The sequence below is a fragment of the Opisthocomus hoazin genome, chromosome 14, assembly GCF_030867145.1.
Source record: "Opisthocomus hoazin isolate bOpiHoa1 chromosome 14, bOpiHoa1.hap1, whole genome shotgun sequence".
Classification (NCBI taxonomy): Eukaryota; Metazoa; Chordata; class Aves; order Opisthocomiformes; family Opisthocomidae; genus Opisthocomus; species Opisthocomus hoazin.
Window position 1 is genome coordinate 711,409 of NC_134427.1, and position 12,699 is coordinate 724,107.

General features: G+C 61.1%; 1 protein-coding gene across 3 annotated transcripts in view; it reads right to left on the minus strand.

The window, feature by feature from the left end:
- Positions 1-12,699, minus strand: part of OPHN1 (oligophrenin 1) — a 68,800-nt gene that overhangs the window by 41,986 nt on the left and 14,115 nt on the right. For all 3 annotated transcript variants that reach the window (XR_012765489.1, XM_075435352.1, XM_075435351.1), the window contains exons 2-3: positions 6,036-6,131; positions 558-619 (exon numbers count right to left, since the gene is read on the minus strand). Coding sequence is in view for 2 of the 3 variants with exons in the window: in XM_075435352.1 (XP_075291467.1) it covers positions 558-619; positions 6,036-6,131 (158 nt within the window). In the remaining variant the exon portion in view is untranslated. The remainder of the gene's footprint in view (positions 1-557; positions 620-6,035; positions 6,132-12,699) is intronic.

A 12,699-nucleotide genomic window follows, 5' to 3' on the forward strand; every position in this document is an offset into this window, starting at 1 on the left:
TCGTGTTTTTCCTGGAATTCGGAGTGAAAGGGGAAGCCAACGCTCGCTCTGGAGGAGCTCTGGCGAGGTCGGGGGCAGAACACGGCGGGGGACTGAAGGCAGCTCATCGCCCCGTGGGAGCTGTGCCGGCACGGGCAGCCGCACAGGGGGACCCGGGTGCTCGCACCCGGCAAAACGAAGCCAGAAATACATCTCGCTGCTTAGCCTTTAACATTTTGTTTCACCACAAAACCAGCTTGTTACCAGCTCAGACACACCTGGCTCCGCAGAGCAAACCCGCTGCAGCCAGCAGGCCCTGGGGCTCCATGGCTGCCCGGCACATGGCGAGGTGTGGGACACTGCGTGGGACCACCTCTCCCCGTCCCCTCTGCTGCTCAGAGCCTGTGGCGATGGCACCGTGGGCCAGACGTGGTACAATGCACAACGTTCCCAGTGCTCCCAGCTTCCCTCCGACGGGAAACTTCACACCAGGGAATGTGATGCCATTTGGCTGTGATTTAGCATTTAACCATTGTGATGAGGCAGTCGTTACCAGAGCACAGCTCAGATCATCTTACCATCATGGACCTCTCCAGCTCTACCTCGTGGAGCAGCTCTGCGAACTCCTTGAAGGACTCGGCTGTAAAGAAGAGAAGAGGGTGGTCAGCGGCGCGGGGACGCGGCACCGGAGCACAGGATGCACGCGGGGGTACCCGAATCTGGCTGGACCCCAGCATCGCTTCCAAAGCCTTGCCAAGAAATGAAGAGGTGGCCCCTTTCCGCAGGAGCCGAGCTAGGCAAGGCCATCGCGAACGGCTGGCCATGCGGGGTATTTATTTATGGACTGGAGAGGAGGGCCTGCCGCCCAGAGCAATGTGGGAGACAACACCCTGGGAAGCGCAGACGACGCTAATTAGCTTTCATTGGGAATTGTACCGTGAAGCCAGTAAGGCAGACGGCAGCGAAGGGGCGAACGAGGGGAAGGTGCAGCCGCTGGCTCTGGGGACCGTGGTGGGACGGGCTCTGCGGGCAGGACGGGGCTGCCTGGACGGCTGCCGGCAGTGCTGGAACAGGCCCTGCACCTCTGCCCGAGCTGGGGAGAGCTGCAGGTGCTTCCCGGGGCCAGGAGACGTCTGTAAAACGGGAACAGCCCGGAATGGCGAAGACTGCGTTCAGCGACAAGAAGCGCAACGCCCGGGCACCTATGCAGGAAAGGCAGCAGGTGTGGAAACCGTCACGGACACGGACACTACTCCCCAAAACGGCAACAATTAAACAAAAAGAGCTCATTGATCAGCGCTTTTCTTGGAGTCCAACTACTACAAAAATAATGTGAAACCTTTCCTTTAACAAAGTGAAACAACGGGGTTTACGGAGCCCGGGGAAAAGAGCGAGCAGGCAGCAGCAGCTGGCTCTGCCCCCGCCAACAGGGCCCTCCCCAGGAGGGAAACCCAGCCCTCCTCTGCCCACCAAGGAGAACACGGGAAGGGGCAGAGCACCTCTCTCACCAGGAGAGCCCTCACAGCACCGCGAAGGTCTCGACTACGAGGAGAGGTTGAGGGAACTGGGCTTGTTCAGCCTGGAGAAGAGAAGGCTGCGAGGGGACCTTATAAATGCTTATAAATATCTGCAGGGGGGGTGTCAGGAGGACGGGGCCAGACTCTTTCCAGTGGTGCCCAGTGACAGGACAAGGGGCAATGGGCACAAACTGAGGCACAGGAAGCTCCGTCTGAACACGAGGAAGAACTTCTTCCCTCTGAGGGTGACGGAGCCCTGGCCCAGGCTGCCCAGGGAGGCTGTGGAGTCTCCTTCTCTGGAGATATTCCAGACCCGCCTGGACAAGGTCCTGTGCAGCCTGCTCTGGGTGACCCTGCTTGGGCAGGAGGGTTGGACTAGATGACCCACAGAGGTCCCTTCCAACCCCTACCAGTCTGTGATTCTGTGATCCCGGGGAGGCTGCCCGAGCAGGCTGGGCGAACGCCGTGAAGCGCAGGCCGGCTTTGCAGAGCCCCCCGCAGCTCCCGTGCTCGCAGCTCCGGCCCTGCGCTCGCTCGGAGGCACGCGCAGGCACTTGACCGCTGCGGAGCGGTTGAGGGACTGTCTGCAGCAGCCTCTCGGGAGCGCCTGGCTGACAGCAGAGCTCTTGAGCAGGGCGGCATCCAGAGCTCTGGCACGCCTGGCTCGGCAGGGGTAACACAGGAGCGTTACAAACCAGGCGTACGGTGAGGCAGGCACAGCGACAGCGCAGCCCAGAGACCCGGGAGAGGAGGTGTTCGTGCTCCACCTGCGAGCCGAGGGCTCTCCCACACCCACAGGCAGTGCCTTAGGAGCAGGGCCCGTCCTTCTGCTGAAAGCCAGCCGCGCTGCTGCTGCACAGCCAGCGAGTACGGCTGCCACTGCGAGAGGATTCACTCTGCAGCTGCTGAGACAGACACAAATGGGAAAAACCGCAGCCTCGTGACACGGTCCCTCCGCTGGCAGCACCAAAACATAACTTTCTTGATGAGTCAGTAACTTCTGAGTTCCCTTCCAGAGCGAGGGCTTCAGAGCCTGGCACATGCAGCCTCCTAATCGCTCATTACGCTCGACCTCAGGGCCGACACGCTGACTTCTGCTGCGGTTACTCAGGAGGACGTGAGACCTGCAGCGCGCACGGCCACCGCGAGCCCGAGCCAGGGAAGGAATTATCACAGGGAGCAAGAGAATCCAGCCCTGAACCTACGGCGAGAATGTCAGTGCCTGACATTTTCACGAGATGTGGTTTTTCCCTTGCTCTGCAGGGCCAGTCCAGGCACACGCTCCCCAGCTGCGGCCGCAGAGCAACCCACCGCACTTGTCCACGCACCACAGACATGTGGCCTGGGCTGCACCCGCTGCCCGGCCAGCGGGGTCCAGGGGCACCGGGTGGGCGCAGGCTGCCGGCGGGGCCGACGCTTGCGAACCCGCAGAGCAGGGCAGGCAGGGCAGGGCAGGGCAGGCTGCCTGCGGGCGCTCCTGCCGAGCCGCACCTGGGAACTGCCTGGGAGACTCGGCTGCCACGGCCAGGAGCACGCCGGGAACTGGCCGCTCAGGATTCCAGGTTCCCACGCCTGGCAGGGAGGAACACGCCATCTGATCCCACTGCTCCGTTCATCGCTGAAGGAGCCGTTGAGTCGGGGCCCGCGGAGGGCCCGCGGTCGCTGCGTGACGTGGGTGCGTCCGTAACATTTACCGTGCCCGCGGCAAAGCGCTGCTCACGACAGGCAGCAGCAACCCAGCGTCCGCGTCCTGACCCACAGCCGCGGCGTTCAAAGCCACCCCCCGACGCGCAGGGCTGTCAGCCTGCTCTCTGCCTACAGCAAAAGCACGAGGCACACCAGTGGTTATATTTACAGATCAAACGCGTTCCCTGAAGTGCGGTAAGAAGTGCTTGTGAATGTTTTGCTCCATTCCCATATCCTGCACATCAAACGAGCTCCTGCGCTCCCACGCAGATCCCGACACGCTTGCAGGAGACGGAAGCTGCTACGGAGATGTCAATGCCCTGCCGCTGTTTGAGGACTGCGGGAGCCCTGCGAGGCGGCTCAGCCCCAGCGGCCCTGCAGGGCTCGGCGCAGGAGGAGGAACCCAGCACAGGCTTCTTCACAGGGGAAACCAGGGAGCTCTTCTTCAAAAAGCAAAGTAAATATTCCCCAACAAAAACAGAAGTAGGGAAACGTGATCCTTTCACCACGGAGTGTTTTACATTTGCTGTCATCTCTTCTTGCTCTCCTCCGCCCACGAGCCCCCCTTTCAGCCTCTGTCATTTCCAGCAGTCTTCCTCGCCCACCCGGCCCTGCCGCACCGGCTCACCGCAGCCCCACCGGCTCACCGCACCGGCTCACCATGGCCCCTGTGGCTCACCGCACCATCTCACCACACCGGCTCACCATGGCCCCTGTGGCTCACCGCACCATCTCACCGCACCGGCTCACCGCAGCCCCACCAGCTCACCGCACCGGCTCACCATGGCCCCTGTGGCTCACCGCACCATCTCACCGCACCAGCTCACCGCACCGGCTCACCATGGCCCCTGTGGCTCACCGCACCATCTCACCGCACCATCTCACCACACTGGCTCACCATGGCCCCTGTGGCTCACCGCACCATCTCACCGCACCAGCTCACCGCACCGGCTCACCATGGCCCCTGTGGCTCACCGCACCATCTCACCGCACCATCTCACCACACTGGCTCACCATGGCCCCTGTGGCTCACCACACCGGCTCACCACGGCCCCTGTGGCTCACCGCACCATCTCACCGCACCGGCTCACCGCACCATCTCACCACACCGGCTCACCATGGCCCCTGTGGCTCACCGCACCATCTCACCGCACCATCTCACCGCACCGGCTCACCATGCCCCTGTGGCTCACCGCACCATCTCACCGCACCATCTCACCGCACCATCTCACCGCACCGGCTCACGGCTGGCGGGCTCCGCTCCCCTCCCATGAAGGCAGGCGCAGAGGCAGCGCAGGGGCACGGCCCGGGACGGCGGAGCTGTGCCCCCTCCAGCCGAGAGGAGGGATGCTCCTCTGCTCGGGCGGCTGTTTGCCTCAGACCCCTCTGCTCCCAGGAGGGGCATTTATAAGGCAACTTTTTTCTCCTCCCTTACTCAGATGCATTTGGAAACGCAGGGCCTTTACTGCCATTTCATTTGGAGGCTGACTCATTTCCAGCAGGTCTCACCTAGAGACTTTCCATAAAGGAAACCAGATTTTGAAGGTCAAGCTGCAATCTGCTTTAACTTGCTCTAAATAAAACAACCAAAGAACAGGCTTTACTTCCTTCCCCTTTCAGTGAGGGCCGAGAGACCTGACATCAGCAATGTCACACTCGCAGCCACTCTGCAACAGCAGCCTGACAAAAGCTTTGTTTTTTTGTTCTTTTTTCCCTGCACTCAGCCCCGGGAGCAGCCCGGCTAACGCCCTGTCCCCCTGCCACGGGCAGCTCCCTCCCCAGCCCTGGCAGGCGCCCCAGGGCTCTGTCCCGTGGGTCAGACCCTCGGGGGCTGGGGGACTGGCACAGGCTGCCCAGGGAGGCTGTGGAGTCTCCTTCTCTGGAGATATTCCAGCCCCGCCTGGACAAGGTGCTGTGCCCCCTGCTCTGGGTGACCCTGCTTGGGCAGGAGGGTTGGACTAGATGACCCACAGAGGTCCCTTCCAACCCTGAACATTCTGTGATTCTGTGATTCTGTGATCCCCCGCTGCCGCCCCTGCCACCACCGCAGCACCCGCACCCCTGCACCGGCCACACAACAGCGCTCGCTAAGCCAAGAGCAGGATTGATCTGAAAAGCGCTGGGTTTAGGGCGTTCAGGCCACTTGGTTGAGCTCCCGGCGTGCAGCTGGCAGCTGCGCAACCTGCACTGCTGCGCAGGGCTGGCAGGGACGTCAAAAGGCTTCAGGATTGCTAAGCCTGACACCGATATGCAGGCAGCAGCACGACGGACGCGCCACAGGCTCCCCTCCCGCCAAGGCAGAGACCGGCGATGGCTTCCCACAGGAGGACACGTCCAGAACCTCGCGTTCCCCGGCACTTTGCCGCCCGGTCCCTCTCTCGGGGCAGCGCAGCGCAGGGCAGCGCAGGGCGGCTCTCTTTTGGTAACGAGGTCTGTGTGGAGCAAAGGCAGCTCCCGCCGGGTCGGGAGACACACCGACGCTCGGGGCCACGCTGCTCCCAGTCTGCCTGCGGCACTGGGAAGCGGGACTCGCTGGGACACCAGCGCCACGCCGCCGTCCTCGCCAGCGCCCGGGAGCACGGAGCAGGGCTGGAGCTGCGGAACAACTCCACAACCTATCCACTGAATCGGGAACACGAAACTGCACCCGTGCAGGTTTAACTTTGTAAAATACACTGCAGAATTGCAGTTATTTTTCACTGCAAGTAACACGACACATATGCTGTGCAGTGACTGGCATTTGAGGAACCCAGCTCCCGATGCTGTTTAAAAACCACCAGCACAGGCAAATTCCTAGCGAAGGAGAGACTCTCTCAGTTACTGAAAGTTTGCAGCAAAAAGCAGAAAACTTACCAATATTAATCTCATCATCTGTTAGTGTGTCACCAATAAAGTCGAACTGAAAGGACTGCAAAGTCTGGGAGAACTTCTGTACCGCCGACGAGTAACCTGGAAAAGGACAGGGCAACAAGGCGGTAAGTTTTTGCAACTGTTATACAGAAGCAGCGAGTCTTATAAATTTAGCCTGAATGAAATAAAACTGTAGTGAGGTGGTTAGAAAAATACACATTCATCACGAATTTAAAGCACGTTAGAAAACGCTGCAATGTTAACAACCATTAGTGGTGCCCAGTGACAGGACAAGGGGCAATGGGCACAAACTGAGGCACAGGAAGTTCCGTCTGAACATGAGAAAGAACTTCTTCCCTCTGAGGGTGACAGAGCCCTGGCCCAGGCTGCCCAGGGAGGCTGTGGAGTCTCCTTCTCTGGAGATATTCCAGCCCCGCCTGGACAAGATCCTGTGCAGCCTGCTGTAGGTGACCCTGCTTGGGCAGGGGGTTGGACTAGATGACCCACAGAGGGCCCTTCCAACCCCTACTATTCTGTGATTCTGTGATTCTGTGATTAGAGGCTGCCGAGAGCATTTATTCTGTTTTCTTTTTCTTTCTCGGTGTTGTTAGAAATGCTTCTGCAGCCCAAATGGAAGCCCAAGCAGCCGACCGGCAGCCTCACGCCCTGCTGTGTGCAGGCAGGGACGCCGGCCGTCTCCCCGCAGGAACCCGGCGGCTTCGGGCGCAGCACCCACCGCTGCTGCGGGGACGCTGGCAGGGAAGCCGGCATCCCCGGTGCCACGCACGCATCGGCACAGCTCCTCGGAGCACGCAGGCTGGCAGACACTCTTGACACCGTTCAAAGTAATTTTTTCATTATATGGGGGAAAAATGTATAGATTCAGAAAATAAATGTGGGGAAGAAGACAGGCCTGGCAATACCTGCCCCTCTCTAGGGGGTCACGGACACAAACAGGCCCTAAGAGAAGTCCGACAGGCTGCAGCTGGGCGCAGCCAGCCCGAGGGCTCGAGCCGTGCTCGCCGGAGCATCTGCCCGGCGGTGGCTGGTAGCTCAGCCCCAATTATTTTGGGACTTCCCAGAGAAGTTTCCAGCCAAAAGGGTCCTTTGTGTCTTTGCATCCTGTGCGGCTCCGTTGCCGTGCGGCGTCTGCCGGCGCTGGCAGAGGAGCGGCAGCCGCAGTGCCGACACCGCAGACCCCGCGCCAGCATCACCCGCGCCGGGCAGCCACCGGTGAGCGGCACCGCGGCAGGGACCGGGTCCTCTGAGCAGGGACCCGCGGTGGGAGGGACAGCCTCACACCGACCACGTCGCCCCGCACACAGCCGCACGCCTGACGGAGGGTCGGTCTCTCTCCAGCAGCAAACACCCACGGTACGAACAGCGGGAGGCTGGACTCGCCTCATCTCAGGGAATAGGATGTGCACAACAAAACAAAAGCAAAGGAATAGTTTTATACTTTGATTTATGTCACTATTTTCCCTAATTTTGGACTCCACCTATAGGCACAGTCCCAGGCTGGATTCCTCGTGGGGGTGCACCGGAGACTGCGCCTTCCGAAATTCAGGAAGCTGCAAGTGTGGAAGCCGTGACGGCACGGACATCGACATGCAGCCCGCTCACTCACCCCTGCCTTGCCAGACCAGGGGAGGCACGGCCCTAGCAGAGCACCTCTGTGTACGTGGGCGGCTTTATTTTTAATTTGTCCATTTGTTTAAAAAACATCAAGACATGCGCAATCACTCTTGGCACCAGTTGTCAAAAATCTGGGGGGAAATAACGGCCAAAAATGAGGTGTGCATTACTGAGGAATTGCAGCTGCACAGTATAGGCTACCCCCTGCGTTTCCAGCCAGAGGAAAATGGTGACCTGGGTGTATTTTTGTTTTTCCTTTTCCAGTGCAGACTGAGTGACAAAAGAACTTACCACGACGGTGGCAAACGTGGGGTTTTTTGAAACACTGCTACGACGGGGAGAGCAAAAGTGGACAACATGAAATTGGACGTTGGGAGAAGAAATCAAGCGGCCCGCGTGGGATCCGGCAGGGCCCCAGACTGCTCTGCACCCCCTGTCCCCAGGCCAGCAGCAGCCGGGACCCCCAGGGCCCGCGCATCAGACCCCCGCGCACCCGTGGGCACAGCCAGGTCCCCGGCGCGGGGCGCAGCGCGGCCTCGAGGCGCAGGCAGCCCCCGCGGTGCCCGCTCAGCAGTGTGCTCCGAGGGGCCAGACCTCTGCTCCCGGACGGGCAGACTCAGGCCCGAACGTCGCTGCTCCAGCCCAGCTGCCGGGGGCTGAGCGCGCGTCGATGGCTGAACGCCGGCACAGAGCGACGTCATGGCTGGATGGAAAAACCCCGCAAACGATCCACTCGCAGTCCCCGCAGCGTTCGCTTCAGGCCGGGGCCGGCGGCTGCTGTCCCGCTGTCGCTCAGCCCCTCGCCGTGCTCCCTGGACGCTGCCGACGGCCCCCGCCCAGCCCCTCCTCGCACCTCACCTACCTGGACACCGCGCGTACGGCAACAGCAGGGCAGGGCTTGAAAAAGCCAAACACAACGTATTTTAACCAGGAAAAACGAGACTGTGGAGCTGATTTAAGCTCATTTTCCTTTCTAAGCATTTTCTGGCCTGAAAGCTTATTTGCCGATTGTCGAGCTGAAGGAAATACGGGTGGATGTGCTACAAACCACATCCCACGTTAGCTTAGCAGTGGAAAAGAAAAAAAGAGCACCCCTTAACTAGTCCAGCACGGCTTGGTTTCGCTTGGGACAAGGAATTTTCATACTGGGGAGCCATCCTCATCCTCACCTTTAGCAAAGCCGGGTGCGGGAAGCCCTGGCTGCGAGCAGCGACCGTGTGCTCTCGCCGTGCCGTGCCACGCCGCTGCCCGCAGCCGAGGGCGGCTGGAGGCGAAGCCATCGCCCTGTCCCTGTCCCACGCCGGGGTGGCAGCCGCCGGCGCCGAGCACAGAGCCCACCGCAGAGCAACAGCGGTGGAAGATGGCGGGTTAGGAACGGAGAGGACGAGCCGGGGGGAGAGCCAGTGCTGCGAACGCCTGGCGCGGCTCCCGAGGAGCGACTAATGGAAACCAGACCCTGCAGAGCAGCGTGACGCGTCCTCGCACACGTACAGAGCCCTGGCTGGACACCGGCTCCTGGCGAGCCCCGCAGCTACGCGTGGGCCGGGCGGCATCGGGCACCGCTGTGGCACTGCGCCTGTGACTGTACCGACGGGGCGTTCGCTGGGAAGCGATCCCAGGGCTGACTGGCAGCCGACCCCCGCCTGGGGAGGGAGCAGCAGACGCTCAGCCCAGGGGCCGTGTCCCTGCGGGGTCCGGCAGCCAGGACAGCACCAGGGCATCCTCACCCAGAGGCCCTGGTGGCACCCGATCGGCGGCGTGGTGACACCAGGGACGGGGCAGGGCACGGGATGAGCCGCAGCCGCGGGAAAGCGGCTTGGCACCGGGCAGGGGCTGCAGCAGCGGAGCTGGGCAGGGGACAGCAGCTGCCTGGAGCAGCGGGGCTCGTCTCCGCGCGGGCAGAGGTCAGCCCATATTGTCCCTCACTTGAACAGACACTCGGACATTTCCCCCCCCCGATACAAACCCACCGCTGCCAAACCCCGCTCTGCCCACCCCAGCCTGGCAGCAGGGAGGGGGGGGGCTGGAGGGGGGCTGCGGGCTCTGCCCTGCTCGCACAGCCCCAGGAGCGCGTGCGGCGAGCCGGACGGCGGCCGCTGGAGCTGCGCTGCCTTCCAGGCCGGGCCACCCCTGCAAGCAGCACGCACGGCCTCGCCAGCGCCCGGGGACCCTGCCTGCCCGCGCACAGCTCAGCCCGTCGCCGTGGGAACGCACCAAGACGAAGCCGACCAGGAGTCCTCCAGGACTCCTCTTCCTCACAGCACTCAGTAAGCGGTGCCAGCTTTCACAATGTGCGGTCACAATAATTTACTCTTCTAGTGAAAATAAAGTCCCGTCTCTCCGCGCAGAACAACCCCGGCCAAGCAGCGCCTGGCAGGAGGCAGGGAAGGGGCTGCCAGCTGCAGCCGCGCCAGCCTTCGGAGCTACACAAAGAACTTTCTGGGTGCGTTTCTGTGCGTACAAAGGCACCTCCAGAGACTGCAGCCAGCGAAGGCTGCGCCCCGCAGCCCGCTCAGCACAGCCCTCGTGGGGATTCGCCTCTCAGCCCTTCCCAGCAGCCATTTTGCTGTCTTTGCAAAACCCGCAGGCTGCTGAAACGGCACGGATGACAGCCAGGAGCCCCGAACCAGGCTGTAGTTCTGCTTTTTCCCCCCAGCACTCAGAATTTAAAACAGACGGGAACCACGGCCGCAGGACAGACCTCACGGGGGTGGCAGCCCCGCGCACCCCCTCGCGCTGCCTCGGGGACGGGTGGACGCGGCTGGGGGACGGGGCACGGAGGAGCGGCTCGAGGGTCCGCGATGCTCGAGGTGGCACACACGCACGGCTTTCATTAGCTTGGCACTCCTCAGAGGAGGGCCGCACTGCTCCGAGTTCCCGTCTGGGTGACTGCAATGGTCCTCTGTAGCCGAGAGAGGAGACCACGTCCCCAGGTGCATGGGAACAGCGGTGCCGGTGAGGTGACAGCCCGCTGGCGACAGCTACGGGGACCACCAGCATCCCTGTGCACCAGGAAAGGAGGGCTGTGCTTGGATGGCCTCACCTAGTACGGCGGGGACACAACGTGACGCTGGGCACCACAGAGATGCCGAGCGAAAGCAGCATGACTGTTAGAAATCAACACTCCCAAAAGCAACAAAACCCCTCCTACCGTGTGGAGGAGCAGTGGCAGAGTGTACACCTCACGTCTGCCAGGACCAGACTGCCAGCACCCCCACACAGGTTGCTCGCACCTAAACATCCCCCCGCCGACCGAACCTCGCTCCATCTGTTGGCTGCGAGCAGCTGGCAAAGCCAGCAGCGTCGCTGCTTCCCCTGGGGAACCGCCCGGCGAGCATGGCCGCTCCTCCAGGAGACGCTCAGGGCCGAGCGGCAGCGGGCTCAGCAGGTCTGCGGCCGCTCCTCGGGCACACGCTGCCCCCCGCGCATCGCACCGCAAAATAAGGAGGAAAAATAATAAAACAGAGTAAAAGACACCACACCTCTTCGCCACAGCGATCATCGGCCGGGGCCTTTCCAGGGGGAACGCAGCCCTTCGTTTCACCTGACTCCAGCCGAGGGCAGACCCAGCGAGGCACCAGCAGCTGAACTGCGACGGGCACAGTATGGCCGCCCTGTCCCGTCTCCCGGGGAAGGGGACGGGATGGCCCTGCCACGCTGCAGGGCGAGAAGCAGCTTGAGCTGGTCGCCCGCCCGCGCCGAGGCGCTGGCAGAGACTGCCACGGGGACGGAGCCTCTCCGCAGCTCCTGCCCTGCCCGCCCCACGGAGCCCTGCACGGAGCCGCTCAGCCACAGCTCCGACGACCCCCGCGGAAGCCCCAGGCGGTTCTGAGCTGGGCAGCGCAAAGAAACGGACCGAAGGTGAGGAGGAGCTCCGCTTCTGGACGTCGCTTTCTTCTCCTCCAGCTTGAAAACAGAAATATCAAAACCAGCCACATGCTTTTTTTCTTTCAAATAAACAAACAAAAGACAATAAAAGTTCATTCTGTACTTAAATAAGAGCATTCTAAGCCAAGGACAATTTGTAGGGCTAGGACCTGGACTCTGGAAATCCATTTCTTTCAGGGAAATGTTGCCAGACCCTGATGCACAGCAGCTGAAGGTGCCCCCACGTTTCTTCCCCGTGCTTGGTCAGTAGGGAACATTTTCTGCTCCTCGTGGAGAGCTGTGCAACGGACACACAGAACATGAAATACCATTTTTCCTCGTGCACGCAAACGAGAGGGCTGCGATCCCTGAAGGGAAAAGAATGTGCCCATTGTTCGCAACTCCCACTGAAGAATTTCCCAGGGAGCGGCATCGGGAAGGAGACGGAGTCCACCCGGAGATGAGGGTCTGCACGCGGTGCCCGACCCACCGCTTCCAGGGGATTCTCTGTGCTTGCAGCAGAGCTTGACGAGCCGACACACGAAGCGTCTGGATTCCGCCCCGAGCCGTTGCGCTCACGCAGCGTGTACTAACTGCATCAAGTCCCCAAACATTGTCCCACCAAAACACCTCAACCCCGAGCCAACGCAGCTACCCCGACTGAGCCCAGCCGTGCCACTGGGAACGTGAGTAATGAGTCCTGACTCACCCAGCATTCCTACATACTCCACAGCTGCTCGAAGACAAAAACATGTTGATTTTTTCAGAGGAGGGAAAAAAACAATCTTCCGGTCAGCCTTCTAGGTAGTCCCAAACCTACCAGGCAGCTTGCGAGGACAACAGCACTCCTGCTGCTCCATAAATGGCAGAGGCTTACCGTCAGGAAATCAAAAAATGGCCCGGCACAACGCAGACCGTGCTCGGCCTAACCCACGGCAAGCTGTTCGCCAGTGCCCCTGAAGGCTTTCTGGACGTGGTGGGGACTCAGGAACACTGACACTTCTTACAAAGGCCATTTTTCACCCACTGACACGGGTTTTCCTCTTGCCAGCAGTAGATGGCTAGCACGAGCTTCTAAAAATAACTTGCTATAATTAGCAGTACTTCACAAATCTCTTGCAAAGGAATTTACTGAATGCCTAACACTCCTGTTACCTATCTTCGC